We start from the raw sequence: 17,028 nt of genomic DNA, 5'->3' as shown, positions 1-17,028 counted from the left end.
CCTGGCCCACCCCCCACCCCACCCCCAGGAGGAGGCGCAGCCGTGCCGGGTCTCCCCCATCCTCCAGCGGACAGGCTGGGCCGCATTCTAAGGATCCCTCTTTAGGAAGGTGAGTGGGATAGCGAGACTGAGCATCAGCACGTGTGAAAATCGGGGTTTCCCTGTTAGGGGTGAGCCCTCCGGGCTCTTCGCTTAGTCCGGAGCGAAGGACACTATGACGCCTCCAGGGCTGCATTTTTGTTGGCTGCGGGCCCTTTAAGGCGTACGAGGAGGCGGGGCCGGTCCCTCTTCGCTAGCGGTTAGGGGCGTGTCCTGGCAGTGGAGAGCGATCACGATTGCTCAGAGGGCGGGACCCAAAGAGCAGCAAGCCCGGGATTGGTTGGTATGGGGGCCCGGCGGTGGTGTGTAGCGAGGATTGACCCTCCGGGCGGGTCCTGGCAGCTAGTATTGGGTCCGGCTTGGGAATCACAGAGAATTGATGGAGTCATCCGAGGAGACCTCGAAGAATGGCAAAGAGGGGTTGAAGAGCCACAATCGCCGGCGGTGGCGAAAAGACAAGTGCAAAGGTGAGCTCGCGGGCACCGACCGTAGCCCGGAAAGAACCTCACACACCCTACGGGGCTCTCGGGACCGAGTAGACAGAACCACCGCCACGAGAGTTGGGGGAACCACGGACTGGCCCATTGCCGCCTTGCGTCGGGGCGGACGACCCACTATGAGAAGGGGAGAGGTGAGAGTGGAATGTCCCACTCAGGCGTAGAGACTACCGGGCGCCCTACTGCCGTCTTGGGCGCAGAGTCCGGAATGCGAGTCTCTTGGACCTCGGTTCCCGTGTGACCTAGGGCAACCGCTGTCCTTAGTGTTTCTGCCTGGAAAATGGTTCAAGCGCTGGTTTTCAGGTCACCAGCACTCTTGAGAAGATAAAGGGTAAGGGGTCTAGCAGCTGTTACCCAAAGAGAAAGTTTAGGGGTGAGTCAGGGAAAAGGTGTCAGAATTGGAAATGAAGGGGGGCCAGTTGAGCTCATCAAAGCCCCAGTCTCCCACCTTCAGTCCATCCATTCGTCCATTCATTGTCGGTCCACCCGCGTCATCCCAGCTACACTGGGGCCTAACCTCCCAACGCCCACCATTTCTAGGACTAGGGTCTCTAGTTTGGGTTTGGACCTTCATACCCTCCCTAAGGAGAAGGAGGGAGGGCTGTAGCATTGGGTTCTCTAGATCTCAAGAGGCTGGAGAAAACTAACAGACCAATGGAGATGCTAAAAGCCTCAGGCAAGGGCATTAAGCCCTGGCTCAGCTGAGTCTTTTAACAATCTCTATGAGGATCTGTGGGAAGTTCCTAAGCAGGAAAGAAACTGACATGGTTCTCCAGCTCCAGGGACCTCAAACTGTCGTGCTCCCTGCCTGCATTAGCCAAGGATAGAACTGCAGTTGGCTCCAGTGTACACACACATGCAGCTCAGACAGGCTGAGAGTTCAGACTGGAGTCTCAGGACATTCGCTCTCCCACAAGACACAGGAGCCTCATAAGCAAGACAGACACATACCCAGAGGCAATACAGATTATGGTTAACAACCAGGGTGTTGGAGTACTTGCCTAGTGTCTGCCTGAGGCCCTGGGTTCCATCCCCCAGCACTGCAAAAACAACAACAACCTGAGTATTGGAGACCTGGCTCCTCATTCTGAGAGTTGTGACATATTGGGCAACAGCCTTTTTCCTGAGCTCTAAAATGGGCATCACCATCAGAGTGCCTGACTTGTAGGACTGTTGTGAGGTTCAAATGAGTGTATAACATTTGGCACTCAGCAAGCCCTCAGGAGACACGGAGCTAATGTTAGTCCCCATTAGCCAGTGAGCTCTCGAAGAGTAGGCTTCTTTCTGTCTGCCTTGTTTGCCCTATAATGCCAGAGCCTGGAATGTCAGGCACATAGGTACTCAAATATTTATTGGATTAATAAGTGAAGGCATGCATGAACTGTAATACGAGGATATTAATAATCATGCTTACCTTAGGGTTGTCTTGAGGAGTCAGAAAGAATCTGCTTGGGCTCAGTCCTGTCACAGACCCATGGACCTACGTACACACAAAGGCTCATTCCCTCGAGCTCTAAGATTTGCCCGTCATTTCTGGAGGCCCTCCCTGGCGCCAGGCCTCTGATGGATGAATCAGACCCCACCCCTGCCCTTGGGTGTCTGGGCTGGCTGGAGTAGTTCTTATTATCAGTTTGATCTTCCCAGTAATTAGATGAGGCTAGTGTCATTATAATCATCCCATTTCTCAAATGACAACACCTATTTGTACTTACCTGGCCAGTGAAGGTAAAAAGATGGCTGCCCTCAGCCTCTTCAGCCCAGAAGTGTGTGGGTTGGAGATTGCTGCTGTTGTGTATCCGACCCAAAAATTCCCAGTCACACAGATTCATTCAACAGACATTCACTGAACACCTAGGACACACCTGGGCTCTTAGTGACCAGGACAGACTCCTAGTGGAGCTAAAGACAGAGATGTAATCAAATAAGATCATTGTTATAAATTGTGACAGATAAAGAAAAAATCCTGAGAAATATGAAACAGGGAGGCTTCCAGAGGAGGTGACATTGGACCCAAGGATGGGCAGCACTAACTGCTGAGCAAGTGGGGGCAGGGAGCACAGAGGAGATAGCATGGACAAAGACCTTGAGGTCCCAGGCAGCAGCACATGACAGTACAGAGGAATCACAGAGAGGGGGGAGGATGCAACAGGAAACTGGGCAGGCAGGGAAAGCAGGGAGGATGGTACCTGGTTGAAAGGCCATGTCCAGGATTTGGAGCTTTATCCTGAGAGCAAGGCATGAGGCATCGAAGGGTTGAGAGCATGTGGCCAGATTTATGTTTTAGAAAGATCCTCTGGTTGGTATGTGGAGAACAAATGGAAACCTGTGACTCACACAGAGGTTTGCAATCATTCAGATGAGGATGCACTGGCGTGGACCAAGGAGACAGTAGAGGTGGGAGGGCCAGGTTATAGCAGTAGAGTGAATAGGACTGGGTGACGAATTGGATGGGGTGGGAGGTAGCCAAGATCACACGCTGGGTTTCTGCTGGAGCAAATCGGGAGAAGTCTGTTCTCATCACACACCAGGAGACTAAGATCCACCCATATGTGTATATTCATTCATTCATACACAAACATGCTCACACAAGCCGAGAGGAATAGAGATACACTCACAGGCTAAGAAATGCACGTGGGCCATGACACTCGCATACAGACACACAAAGCTCAGACATACCAAGAAATGTGAAAAAATGCCAACACATACATGTGGACAGCTGGCCATGACACACACCTACAAATATATACATCTAAATGTGAACCCCCAAGACAGAAGGAGCAACACAGAGACTCAGAAACACAAGCAGAGACCATAGCACTGTCCGGGAGCTGCCCCTTGCTGGCTCTGTGACCCTCACCTGTTTTCTCATCTGCCAAAGGGATAAGAATGGCCCACCTCATGGGTTGCAGGGAGGGTGGCACCAGTTACTTCCAGTAGAGCATGTGAAGAAAACAGTGCTGCCCAGTTTGCCCTTTCAGGCGGATACTCAGGGAGGGGCCACAACCCCCACATCCCCCCACCCCATCTGATTCCAGGATCCTAGGCCTTCCCCTCGCAAGCTCCAGACCCCACCTGTCCTCATCCTGTTACTCCCTTACCACTGTCCTTCTCACCCCGATCTATCCCCAGGGCCAAAGTCCCAACTGGGTCCAGTTGTCCAGTGACTTTTTAGGGCAGAGGGCTGGAGCTCAGTCAGGGGTTGGGCTGAAGCCCTGCCAGTTTCCCTTGGTCCTACCTCTGCCCCACTCATACCATGTTCACCCATGGCCCCAGTGGGCCTGCCCTTGCCCCAGTGCCTTCTGCCTGGGATTCCTGGCAAGTTTCTGGCAACCTCAGCATCGTCTTCCTGGTTCCCGGCAGCCTGGCCTCAGAACTGCTCGGAGCAAGGCAAAGGGCAGGGCCTGAAGTCACCATGGCCTGGGATCCAGCCCCTTCTCCCTTGCTTTGTGTTAGTTGTTCATTCTGTTGGTGCCTTTCCTCGTTTTTAACAAAGATCCCTATCCCACATTTAGAAAGAGAGAGATCTACAGTGTCAGGTGATATTTACCACGTGCACCTGGCACTGCCCAGGACAGACTGAAACAGAAAGTCCTGCTGCAGGGAGCCTAGAAGCTGGCGAGGGAGACAGCGCAAACCACTGTGGAAATAGGTTAGATTGTGACAAGTGCCACAGAGAAAAATAACCCAACCCACTGTTTCCTTGAGATTGAGCAAGCCCACACAGCAAATGCCACACTGGGCTGGGGGTAGCTCAGTGATAGAGCATGTGCCAGCATGCATGAGGCCCAGGTTTGATCCCCAACACCACAAAAAAATAAAAAGAAGAAAGGAAGGAAAAGGGGCTGGGGGTGCAATGCAGTGGGAGAGCTCTTGCCTGTCCTTTGCAAGGCCCTGGGTTTCATCCCCAGCACCAGGAAAAAAGAAAAAAATGCCACCCATGGGTGCTGCTTATAAAGCACGTCACCCAGTCTGACTGGACAGAATGTCCAAGTACAGTTTTCAGATGAGGAAGCCGGACTCATCCAGGATCATCTGCCAAGTGACTGGGTCACATCCCATTGTCATAGTCGCTAGGCTTAACTGCTTCCAAAGGCCCAGTCTGTCCAACTGTTTGCAGCCCCCTCTCGAGCTCCCATCCACCCACCTTGGCCCCCACTCTGACTCTTCACTTTTCCCTTCCCTCAGGTTTGTTCTAAGCATCTACTATGTGCTGGGCCCCATGACAGGCCCTGGGGCCACCCCCTGTACTCATGGGGATGACAGTCCAGGGCAGAGACAAAGAGGACTTAGCTACAGCCAGACCGAGTGATGCCGGGCCTCAGGACCTCTGATTTGTACAGGTTCCTTCAAGGCCTTGTCCCTAATTTTGTATAAGTAACTTCATACTCTTCTTCCTAAAGAGCCAGAACCCATACCTTGTAAGCTTCATGGCTCCATAAAAGTTGATTCTATTCTGGGAAAGATATACAACAAACATGTCAACAAATAAAGACTTGCCAGGTACAGTGGTGCATGCCTGTAATCCCAGCTACTCACGAGGCTGACACAGGAGAATCATAAGTTTAATGACATCCTGTCTCACAAAATATAAAAAGGGCAGGGCACATGTAATTCAGTGGCACATGTGAGGCCCTGGTTTCAATCCCCCAGTACAGCAAAAAATAAATGTATAATTGCAAAATGTGCAAAACGCCGGGAAAGAAGAACTAAACATTGCGGGGTACACGTTAGATGTGGAGAAGTCAGCACCTCAAGCTGAGGCCTAAGGGGTGAAAAAGAGCCAGTGGCCAGGAGCATGTGGAATAACGTGGGTAGTGCCTTTCGGAGCCTGTTTCCCCATATGTGAGGTGGGGACGGCAGTCAGCAGGGTGGGCGGTGAAGGGGGTAGTAGCAGATAGAGGGTGTCTAGCACGGGAACACCACTCAGTAGGACCTGAGGCTCAGGCCCCTAGCCGAGCTTGGCACTGCCCTTAATTGGCTTTTGTCCTCCTAGGAGGGACAGGCAGGACTGGCCACCTCCTTCCCCGCTCCCCAACAGCTGGGGATGCCTGTGCCAGGGCCAGCCGAGGGGGCGGGACCTGGGATCACTGGGCCTTTGGCTCTGTGAATCCCCTTAGGGTAAAGGGAGGGCAGGCTCGCTGGGTGAGAGGGGACACTATGTTCAAGACTGAGACTGAGATTCCTCAGCCCTGAGGGAGAAGAGAGCTGGGGGCCTGGACTCCTAGGTCCTAAGGCAGAGGAACCTGGGGCAAGTATTCCCAGTTGAGTGGGCCGGGAGTGGGCAGGAGGGGCAGAGAGTCAGACTCTATGCTCTGTTTATAGCACGTGGCTCTCACTGTCCTTTCTGAGTGGGAGGTGGAGTAGATGGCCACTCCCTGGGCAAGCTGGTCCCTCCCCTGGTTTATCACCCCAGGCTGCTACTGGCACTAGCCACAGATCAGCAGCCCCAGATCCGGGGAGCTCCAGCTCCATTCAGGCCTGGGAGGGGTGAGTGCATGGTCAGTTAAGATACAGGAACGGCTGCTGCCCAATTTCAGGGCCTGGAAGGGAGAGGAGAGCCTTCCTTTAGGGGACCAAGGGACCATAAACCCAGAGCCAGGCAGGATACGGACCTTGTCTTCAGGCAGATGGTGGCAGCCCCACCAGTGGGGTAAGAGCAGCTTATCCAGAGCCTGGGTGTTAGGCCATCCAAAAAACAGTGCCTGGATTGAACAGAGATCCTGGAGGACCCCGAAGCGTAGGGAGTCAGGGCAAGATTTTGAGGGCCAGAGTTAGAGGTCCAGCTTCTAGAGTCTTGGGTGTGAGCTGGGCCTAAGTAGCAGTTCTGGACTGGGTTTAAATCGACTCAGCCACTCTGTACCATCTAGCTCCTAACTTAACCCCTCTGAGCCTTAGTTCCCTCTCCTAGCAACAAAAGAGGTGTGAACCGAGGCAGTCTGTGTCTCAGAAGGGCCAGAGCACTACATGCACAGACACACAGGAATCCTTAGCAGCATGGGGTCTGGCACGAGTGAGCTGAAGGTCAATGGCAGTGATGAATACTTCTGTTCCAGGCAAGGGAGCAGAGCCAGCCACACAATCTAAGACAAGTTGATGGGACTGAAGGCAGGGGACCCAGACTGGGGAGGAATAACATTGAGCTTTGGGGATTCTGCAGAGGAACAGGGAAAGAGCTAGAGTTTGGAGGGGTTTCCACAACCAGACCTGAGGGACAGGAGAGAGTCCTCTGTGAAATAAGGCTGGAATTATGAATTCCTGATTCAGAAGGGGAGCAGTGTCCAGGAAATGGGCACAGGTGGGCAGGGGGCTGAACACTCCCAAATATTTGTTGGAGGGAAGGGCCTATGGGCGGTACCTGGAGCCAAGTAGGAAAGATGGGATGGGGCCTGGACTCCTGGGTCTTGAGAGACTGGCTAAGCATCCAGACTTGGAACCAATGAGGCGTCTGGGCCCAGGACAGTAAACAGAGACAGGTTCCTAAAGTCTTGAATTCCTGGAAGGGAAGAGGAGGCCACTCCCTGGGCAAGCTGGTCCCTCCCCTGGTTTATCACCTCTTCGTAGGAAAGATGAAGAACCAGGGAACCAGATTCTTGTGGGCTCAGGAGAAGGTCTGAACCTGGGTCCAAGAGAAAAGGGAAAGCAGACTTGAGTCCCAAATGGGAGAGAACAGGGACTTCTGGGTCCTAGAGAGAAGGGATCTGGACTCTGGAGTCGAAGGGAAAGAAGACAGGGCTCAAAGTCCTGGATTCTGAGAAAGGAGAAAGGCACTGGGGACTTGGACTTATGGGTCCTAAGGAAGGAAGGGGATGAAGTTCCCAGACGACTCCTGAATCCTGGAGATAAGGGATTAACGCCCTGGGCCTAACAGAGGAGGGACCTGGGGTCCTGGGCCCCTGGGTCTGAAGGAAGAGAGGGCTGGGGTCTGACACCCAGGTCTGGAGGGGAAGGGGGCTGGGGTCAAAGCACCTGAGCCTGAGGGAGGAGGGACAGGGCCTAGACTTCTGGGCCCAGCCAACAAGGGGTGACCCAGCCAGCCTTATAGGCTCCCCCACCTGCCCACAGCCTCACGGATCCTACAAAGCATGGACCTGCGGACGATGACACAGTCGCTGGTGACTCTGGCAGAGGATAACATGGCCTTCTTCTCAAGCCAGGGCCCCGGGGAGACTGCCCGGCGGCTGTCCAACGTCTTTGCAGGTGTGCGGGAGCAGGCGCTGGGGCTGGAGCCAGCCCTGGGCAGCCTGCTCAGTGTGGCACACCTCTTTGACCTGGACCCAGAGACGCCGGCCAATGGGTACCGCAGCCTGGTGCACACGGCCCGCTGCTGCCTAGCACACCTGCTACACAAGTCCCGCTACGTGGCTTCCAACCGCCGCAGCATCTTCTTCCGCACCAGCCACAACCTGGCCGAACTGGAGGCCTACCTGGCTGCCCTCACCCAGCTCCGAGCTCTGGCCTACTATGCCCAGCGTCTACTGGCTACCAACCAGCCAGGGGGACTCTTCTTTGAGGGTGATGAGGGACTCACCGCTGACTTCTTGCGCGAGTATGTCACACTGCATAAAGGCTGTTTCTATGGCCGCTGCTTGGGCTTCCAGGTGAGTCTCCTGCCCCTGTAGGCCCACAGTGAAAGCACTGGTGGTCCCTGCCTGGCCCAATAGTGGAATGGAATAACCACTGTGGTCAGTATTGGATTGAGAAACCAGCAGAAAAGGGAAGTTGGCTCAGAGCTGGACCAGGGGTCTCAAACTCATGGTCCTGGACCTAATCCACCAAGTTAAAGAAATCTTTAACTTGCATAGCTGTGGGTGTGGGTGTGGGTGTTTTGGGGGGAGAGGGTACTAAGGGTCAAACCCAGGGTCTTGTGCGTGCCAGGCCAGCACTCTACCACTGAACGGCCTTCCAGCCCTCCCTGCATGATTTTTCCACCAGGATCCACCCTACTCTTGTCTTACACTCAGGAAATTCATTGCACTTTTTTTTTTTTTTTTTTTTTTTTTTTTGTACCAGGGATTGAACCCAGGGGTGCTTAACCACTGAGCCTCCACATCCCCAGCCCTTTTTTATATTTATATATTTATTTAGAGGCAGTGTCTCTCTGAGTTGCTCAGGACCTTGCTAAGTTGCTAAGGCTAGCTTTGAACTCATGTCCTCCTGCCTTGACCTCCCTAGCCTCTGTCTTTTGCTCTTCTATCTTACCTGTCTGGCCTCTGGAGTCATTTAAGTTTTAAGATCCCTAGGAGGGTGGTCAGTTTTGTTTTCAAAGGCCTGTTCTGCATGGGGAACCCCCTTGAGTCCTCCTCATGGGCGTTCTGTGAGGGAGGGAAGGTGCCAGCCTGTAGCTTCCAGACTGGACCCTGAGCTTTTTCACTGACTTAAGTCGCTGTAGAATTCGCAGATTTTCATGTGGCCCTCAGGGGAGGACTGATGAGTCCATCTGAGTTGATATCAGTGAAGAAGACCTGGTTTGGACCTCTTTCCTCCCTGAACTGGGCATGACCTTACCTATAGACCTTCTCCTACACCCAAACCACCCTGAGAGATTCAGCTTATCAGCACACAGAAAACAAGGCAGCCCAAGGGCCTTCAGACTTCTGTAAAAATGTTTTAAGGACTTGGACAATTGGGGGACCATGGGGCACCAGGCTCAGGACAGAGGCCCAAACTTGCCTGTTTGGGGTCCTGTGCAGTCCATCTCCCCCTCCCCACCCTTTGGCTGCATCAGGGAACCCCAGCAGTAGAGCTGTGTGACCCTGTAGTCCTTCCCACCTTCTCTGGGCCTCACCCAACCCCAGTGGTAGTCTCTCAGCCATCCCACCCCACGCTACCACTCCAGGCTTCCTGCAAGACCGCCTGTCCTCAGCATCCAGTCCAGGCATTACTGGAAACCATCCTGCATCCTAGCTAAGCCCACAAACACTGATCAGCCCATCAGGGCCAGCCAGCTCCACCCCGTGTCCTGGCCATGACATTGGAGTCACGAGAAAGAGATTCCGGCCAACCTAAACCAGTATCCCAACCACAATGGCCAGGCACCCTCCATCCCCATGCCCTCTGGCCTGTTGGGCCCCTGGCCAGGGCCAGCTGACAGCTTCTGTGTGAGGCCCAACTTCACTGTAGTGCAGAAAAGCATCTGCCTTCTAATATGTCAGCCCCCAAGAGGGCAGAGGCCTCCCCATCATTGTCACTGCCCAGTCCCTGCTCCAGCCCAGTGTGTAGCCACCTAGGACTTTGACCGGCATTTGCTGAATGAACGGAAAAGCCCCACTAGCCCCTGAGGCTTTATTTCCTTGGACGCTGTCCCTGTGGTTCCTAACTGCCTCCTGTCCCCTCCCCAAGACTCCCACTACATCCCCCACTCCTTACAGCAGCCATCTGTCCATCTCTAGGCCTCGGTTTCCCCATCTGGCAATCTTTTTCATTTTTTTAAGTAGTGGGGATTGAACCCAAAGGCGCTTTACCACTGGGCTACATCCCCAGTCCTTTTTATTTTTTATTTTGAGACAGGGTCTCACTAAGAAACTGAGGCTGGTCTTGAACTTGCAAATCCTCTTGCCTCAGCCTCCCAAGTTGCAGGAATTCTTCAACGTAGGCCCTCCCTGAATCTCTGACCTCCCTGCTCCTCTCCCTAGGCTGGCTCTGGTCCGGCCATACTGGCCCCCTGGCTTTCACTTGCCACGCCCTCTGCGGGGAGTACCCACCCCTCGTTCAGATCTGCCCTGCAAGACCTGACCAAGCAGCCTGACCCTAAGTGACTTTATCACTGTGGCCCTTCCACCTACTGTCTTTTCCTTCAAATCATTAGTTGTCCTTGACATCCTATGGCATCCATCTTCTGCTTATCATCTCTCTTTCCTTAGAGAATACCAGCTCCATGAAAGGGCCCAGACCACTCCCAGCACCCAGGAGCTCAGGAAATGCTGACTGAATGGATGTCTCTCCCCGACACCTCTCTACCCCTTACTGCTGCCCTGTTCTTGTTCCCTTCCTGGGTGGATGGGTGACAGAAGTGTCTCTCCACAGTTCACTCCTTCCATTCGGCCATTCCTGCAGACCATCTCCATTGGGCTGGTGTCCTTCGGGGAACACTACAAACGTAATGAGAGTGGTCTCGGTGAGTGCCAGCTGGGTCCTGCCCATGGCCTCTCCTCCTGTCCCTCTTTCCTAGCCCCTGCATAGCAACCTGACCCACCTGGGCTCCCTGACATGACTTTGACCCCCAGGTGTGACAGCCAGCTCCCTTTTCACCAGTGGCCGCTTTGCCATTGACCCAGAGCTGCGTGGGGCCGAGTTTGAGCGGATCACACAGAACCTGGATGTGCACTTCTGGAAAGCCTTCTGGAATATCACTGAGATCGAGGTGCTGTCGGTGAGCATAGGGCCAGGCGAGGATGGGACCAGTTACAGATGGGACACTGAGGCCCAGAGACCCATCCAAAGCCACAGCAGGTCACTACAGGGCCCCAGGCCCAGGGATAGTACATGATGAGAAAGACAAACTAGGATGGGGAGGTGTGTGGGGCAGCCTCTCTGCAGCACCCCTTCTGTTCCCTCCCTCCAGTCTCTGGCCAACATGGCATCAGCCACCGTGAGGGTAAGCCGCCTGATCAGCCTGCCGCCTGAGGCCTTTGAGATGCCACTGACCTCTGACCCCAAGCTCACAGTCACCATCTCACCTCCCTTGGCCCACACAGGCCCTGGGCCTGTCCTCATCAGGCTCATCTCCTATGACCTTCGGGAAGGACAGGTAGGGCCCTGACCTCAGTCAGGAGCAGGGACAGCGCCCAGCCCAGGGTGCCCTCCAGCCTCTAGCTGGGTTCCTGCCCCCATCCTGTTTCTCTACGAATGCCTCATGGAAGGATAAGACCCAGACAGCCCACCACCTCCTCCCTTCCCATCCCCAGGACAGTGAGGAGCTCAACAGCATGGTGAAGTCAGAGGGCCCTCGGATCCTGGAGCTGCGGCCTCGGCCCCAGCAGACATCGCGCTCAAGGTCCTTGGTAGTGCACTTCCACGGTGGTGGCTTCGTGGCCCAGACCTCCAAATCGCATGAGCCCTACCTCAAGAGCTGGGCCCAGGAGCTGGGTGCTCCCATTATCTCCATCGACTACTCCCTGGCCCCCGAGGCCCCCTTCCCCCGTGCGCTGGAGGAGTGCTTCTTTGCCTACTGCTGGGCCGTCAAGCACTGTGCCCTCCTCGGTGAGCCCCGGCCCCCCACTGCCAAGGTCCCTGCTTCAACCCCCCAGCCCTGGGCAGAGGCCGCAGATCACCTGGTTCCTCAAGCCTCAGTCTTGCCACTGCCACGCCTTCCCCAGCCCACCTTCCACCTCGGCCACTTCATCTCTGCCTCCTGCTCCTGAGTCTCCGCGGCCTCCCCCTTGGCCAGACTCCATCCTGCCTCTTTCTCCCCTGGCTGCCCCAGCCCCTGCTCCCCTGCCCTGCCAGCCTCCTGGCCCAGGTGTGCCACCATTCTCCAGCTCCTCAGACAAACATCTTGGGAGGACAGTAAGGCACAGAGCAGGCTGTGGTGATGTTGTAAGCCTAAGCTCATCTTCAGTTTCCCAGACTCTAATGCCCCCTCCTTCCGGAAATAGACTGAGCTTCCCTTTACCACCACCAGCCCTTCCACCCCCCAACCTCCCTAGTCTCCCAGCATGATCTCCTCACCTCCTGTTCCCAGCCTTCCTGACCCTCTGGTAGATCCCTGCCTCCGTTTGCCAATCTTTAATAACAGCAGCCCCCTGGACCTTGGGAAAGCCCACACCCCATCTCCAAGGGCCCAGTTCTCCTAGCCCAGGCCCCACTCCCCAGTCCCTTTCACTGCCCTGCAGGGCTGTGACCAAATCCTTCCCTCCCTCTCAACTAGGCTCTACAGGGGAGCGGATATGCCTTGCAGGAGACAGTGCAGGTGGGAATCTCTGCTTTACTGTGGCCCTACGAGCAGCAGCCTATGGAGTACGGGTGCCAGATGGCATCATGGCAGCCTACCCAGCCACAATGCTGCAATCCGCTGCCTCTCCCTCCCGCCTTCTGAGCCTCATGGACCCACTGCTGCCCCTCAGTGTGCTCTCCAAGTGTGTCAGTGCCTATGCAGGTGAGGCTCACCCCTTTCGGCAGGGGAGTCAGAGTACGTGGACATCTGGTCCCATAGGGGCAGGGGCCCAGTCTTCAGGCCTGAGGAAGGAGGGGAATCCTTGCTCCTTTATAAGCAATGAGACGTTCTTGAGGCCCTTAGTGTACACTTGCCTGGAGTTTTGGATGTTGGAGACTAGGTCTAGAAAGAGGAGACCAACTTGGCCCCCCAACAAACATACCCTCTGCAGGTGCAGAGGCAGAGGAACACCCCAACTCGGATGAGAAGGCACTCGGCATGATGGGACTGGTGCGGCGGGACACATCCCTGCTCCTCAGAGACCTCCGCCTGGGCGCCTCCTCATGGCTCAATTCCTTCCTGGAGTTTAGTGGGCAAAAGTCCCAGAAGACCTCGGCGCCCACAGTAGGTGAGTGGTGGCCTCCCCCCATGTACCCAGCCAGGTGGCCATCAGGGATACTGTAGCACAGCAGAAGTCCCAGGGAAGGGAAGGGACAGAGCCCTGGAGCACATGGGGGAGCAGAGACCACCTTCCCAGCTGGCTCTTCCCAGTATTCATCTCTAGCCCTATCAAAAAGCCCTGAATTCAGCTGAGGTTATAGCTCAGTGTTAGAACACTTGTCTAGCATGAGTAAGGCACTGGGTTCAATTCTCAGCACTACATGTAAATAAATAAAATAAAGGTCCATTGATAACTAAAAATATGAAAAAAAAAAAAAAAAAAGCCTTGACTTTCTATGCCAATCCACATTCTGGAAATTCTAGGACTTTTGGTCATCTAAGCCATCTCAGAGTCCCAGGAATTGCTTTCCAAACCAAACCTTGGGAAATTACTCCTAAAGATATGCCATTTGTCCTGATGTTCAACAAGAACTCCACCTGAAGAACCAAAAAAAATTTTAAATAATTTTTATTTTCCTAAAAAAAAAAAAAATCTACTTGAGTCCTCTGGGCCCTTAGGTTGGGGGTACAGCCCTCCTCAGTTCTTTCCATGGATTTCTGACATACACACATAGCTTGTAACCCACCAGCAGCTGGCCTAGGAGCTAGGGTGGGTAAATCCACAGATGAGACAAACCTTGGGTGGGAACTGGAAAGTCCCAGCCCTGTCTGAGCAGGTGGCAGGACCCTCAGGCAGCCAAAAATTACTTCTATCCCAGGGATCCATTTTTTTCCCACTATAATATTTGAAGGATTTTTAAAGCACAACCATCTATAGGAAATCCACAGTGTTCTCTGAATAATAGGAATTGCACCTTCAAAAGTAGATGCATTGGGCTGGGGATATACAGCTCTATTGGTAGAGTGCTTGCCTCACATGCACAAGGCCCTGGGTTCAATCCCAGCACTGCCAAAAAAAAGTAGATGCACTTCCTATTATGCAAAAAATCATTCCAATCAGGTGCAGTGGTAAACACCTGTAATCCAGGTAACTAGGGAGGCTAAGGCAGGAGAACTTCAAGTCAAGACTAGCCTCAGCAACTTAGCAAGACCCTGTCTCAAAAAACAAAAAAAGATGAGAATGTCCCTGGGTTCAATCCCCAGTACTCCCCAACCCTTGCAAAAAAAAAAAAAATCATTCCAATTAAGTGTGTTTTATTTTAATGTTTTTAATTTTTGAATATTCAGATAGATGAAATATATATATACACAAAAACAATTAAAATGGGATTGAATTGGAAGCATGTTAACCGTTGATCACTGGGGTTTTCCCTGTAGGACGGAGGTGATAAGTGCAGCCCCTGGAGGTGCACACTGCATTCTAGCTCCCTACTCTACCAGTTGCTGTGTAGCATGGGCAAGTAACAGTATCTGAGAGTCTTGCTTTGCTCCTCTGTAAAATGGATACAGTAAGAGGACTTGCCACATGTGTCACTGTGAGGACTGTAGGCATCCATTTGTGTCCAATGCCTAGCATAGTATCTGGCATGCAATAGAAGATGCTGCATCCTATGCCCTGTATTAGCCGTCCTGTTCCAGAGGGTCAGAGAGCACTCAACTGGTTATTCTCACACTGCCTTGTGTATTGCTCCATGGATTGATACATAAGCATAAAAACTGAAATGTAGGGTCCTGGGCCTAATGATAAGCATCGTTTTAAAATTAATTTGAGGCCAAGGTGGGCACAGCAGGTAGACTGGAAGCATTTGGGTACTTGCTTGCCTGGTTACTCAAAGGGAGGGGATAAAACTGAAAAACCTAAAGGGAAATTTCACAGATCAATATAGCTACATATGTGGGGTCCCTGGGAATCTAACATACACTCCCGACTCAGGTCCTTGTGAACAGAACCTCCTTTCAAGCCCTATGGATCTGCTCGTTATTCTACTCACTTTGATGCATTCACACTTTGGTGTCAAGCAGCCACAAAAAGTTGGCTGAGCCTCCTGCTGTGGTCCAGGAGACAGCTGGAACAGGGCACCAAGCATGGCAATAAAGCCTCATGCTGACAAAATCTCAAAGGGGGTTGTAGTACGTAAGCCTATATAGCTTGCTCCATTGAGTTCTTATATCCTTCCAGCATTATGAGCTAAGGACTGTTTCTGTTTCCTTTGTACAGAGGAAGAAAATGAGGCTCCCAGAGGCAAGATGACTTGTACTTCCCAGTCATTATACACACACCCTACCGCTACAGCATAGCCAGCCCCTCCAAGACCACCCTGTGACTCCCTCTACCCCCTTAGAGTTGCAGTCTGGGGCACAAGAATCTGGGGAATGTCCTAGGCCTCCACAGCTGGAGAGGCCACTGCCCTTCCCCTGACCTTCCCAATCTGCCACACTAGCTAACAGCCAGGCTTATCTGTGGCCCCATCCAATCCCCTGACCTTGCCCTTCCCACAGAGTCAATGCGACGCAGTGTGTCAGAGGCTGCCCTGGCCCAGCCTGAGGGCCCAGTGGGCACAGACTCCCTCAAGATTCTAACACTGAAGGACTTGAACCTGAAGAGCAGCTCTGAGACATCAGAGACCCCTGAGATGTCGCTGTCTGTGGAGACACTGGGCCCCTCCACACCCTCTGATGTTAACTTCTTTCTGCGGCCTGAGGATGCCAGAGAAGAGGCAGAGGCCAAAGAAGGGCTAAGCGCCAAGGACAGTAGCTCCGGGGTGAGCAATGCCTTCCCTGTGGGTTTCCACCCACGGCGTACAAGCCAGGGTGCCACCCAAATGCCCCTTTACTCATCACCCATTGTCAAGAACCCCTTCATGTCGCCTCTGCTGGCACCTGACAATATGCTGAAGACCCTGCCACCTGTGCACATCGTGGTGAGCCAAGGATTGGGACGGTGCAGCCAGGCCCTGGTGGGGTGAGGCAGGGCTGGATGCAGGTGCCCCAGGGAGGAGCAGTGGAGAATGGGAACAAGGTAGTTAGCAGGCAGAGGGGAAAGGTGTGCCACCAGGAGAGGACAGTGCCTGGGGTGCCAAGAAGGTAGACAGTGGGAATCCAGCTGTCCTTCCCATTTGCAATTTTGTGGAACTTCAAGAGCTGGGCAGGGGGCTTAGGGAGAAAAGCTGGGTCTCTGGGTGGGTGGGGAAGGGGAGACAGGGCAAAGGCCAGGGGGTGCAGTGACACCCTCTCACCCTTCCTTCATCTCCACCTGTTCCCTCCATTCTCCCAACTCCCCGCCCCCCATATCTCTGGCCTCTGTCCAACCCATGTCCGTGTCCACGTGCTCCCTCTCCCTTCTCCGTTGTCCAACCCACGTCCACCGTCTGTCCGTCCCCACGTGCGTCCCACAGGCGTGCGCCCTGGACCCCATGCTGGACGACTCGGTCATGTTCGCGAGGCGACTGCGCGCCCTGGGCCAGCCCGTGACGCTGCGTGTGGTGGAGGACCTGCCGCACGGCTTCCTGAGCCTGGCTTCGCTGTGCCGCGAGACGCGACAAGCCGCGGAGCTGTGCGTGGAGCGCATCCGCCTCATCCTCACTCCACCGGCCGCCGCCGCAGCCACCGCGCCGCCGCCGCTCTGAGCCCGACCAGGCCGCGCGGGGAGATGGGGCTGCGGAGACGACACTAAAGACCTTGTTCCCACCTGCACCGGCCTCCGTGGTGAATGCGGTGAATGCGCTCAGGGACCAGCCTGGGGGCCCCTTGCGGGGCTGCAGACTCTTCCGGCCCCAGGCCGGGTGGGCGGGGGTGGGCTGTGCCTTAAGACCGGGGACCACAGGGGCGGGGCAGGAGCCGGAAGCTGAGACTCGGGCCAGGGGAGGGGCGCACACACACTGGTCACCGAGACAGCTGGACCTGCACTCCACTACTGCCGTCTGCTGCTGCTGGTCGGTTCTGTTTTTTCTAAATAAAAATATTTAATTACTTTGGCCTCTCTCAAGTAGGCGGGTGGTT

The 17,028-nt window shown here is 54.2% G+C and overlaps 1 protein-coding gene across 8 annotated transcripts in view; it reads left to right on the top strand.

Annotated features, from left to right (window-relative positions):
• The window catches only part of Lipe (lipase E, hormone sensitive type), a 19,699-nt gene extending 2,701 nt beyond the window's left edge, over positions 1-16,998 (top strand). The window contains exons 1-11 of one of the 8 annotated variants that reach the window (XM_048790834.1): positions 404-566; positions 7,659-8,194; positions 10,620-10,710; positions 10,820-10,965; positions 11,158-11,343; positions 11,501-11,795; positions 12,463-12,690; positions 12,920-13,096; positions 15,248-15,271; positions 15,529-15,950; positions 16,425-16,998. In XM_048790834.1, coding sequence (XP_048646791.1) covers positions 479-566; positions 7,659-8,194; positions 10,620-10,710; positions 10,820-10,965; positions 11,158-11,343; positions 11,501-11,795; positions 12,463-12,690; positions 12,920-13,096; positions 15,248-15,271; positions 15,529-15,950; positions 16,425-16,655 — 2,424 coding nt within the window. In that variant the 5' untranslated portion in view covers positions 404-478 and the 3' untranslated portion in view covers positions 16,656-16,998. Of the gene's footprint in view, positions 1-403; positions 567-5,736; positions 6,095-6,115; positions 6,247-6,332; positions 6,892-6,950; positions 7,205-7,658; positions 8,195-10,619; positions 10,711-10,819; positions 10,966-11,157; positions 11,344-11,500; positions 11,796-12,462; positions 12,691-12,919; positions 13,097-15,247; positions 15,272-15,528; positions 15,951-16,424 lie in introns of those variants that run through there. The other 7 variants (XM_048790838.1, XM_048790836.1, XM_048790837.1 and 4 more) reach the window with 7 other exon arrangements.
• Positions 16,999-17,028: the final 30 nt, after the last annotated feature.

This window comes from Marmota marmota, unplaced genomic scaffold (assembly GCF_001458135.2).
Source record: "Marmota marmota marmota unplaced genomic scaffold, marMar, whole genome shotgun sequence".
Lineage (NCBI taxonomy): Eukaryota > Metazoa > Chordata > Mammalia > Rodentia > Sciuridae > Marmota > Marmota marmota.
The sequence above is the reverse complement of the archived record's forward strand: the minus strand, read 5'-3'. Positions and strand labels throughout refer to the sequence as shown.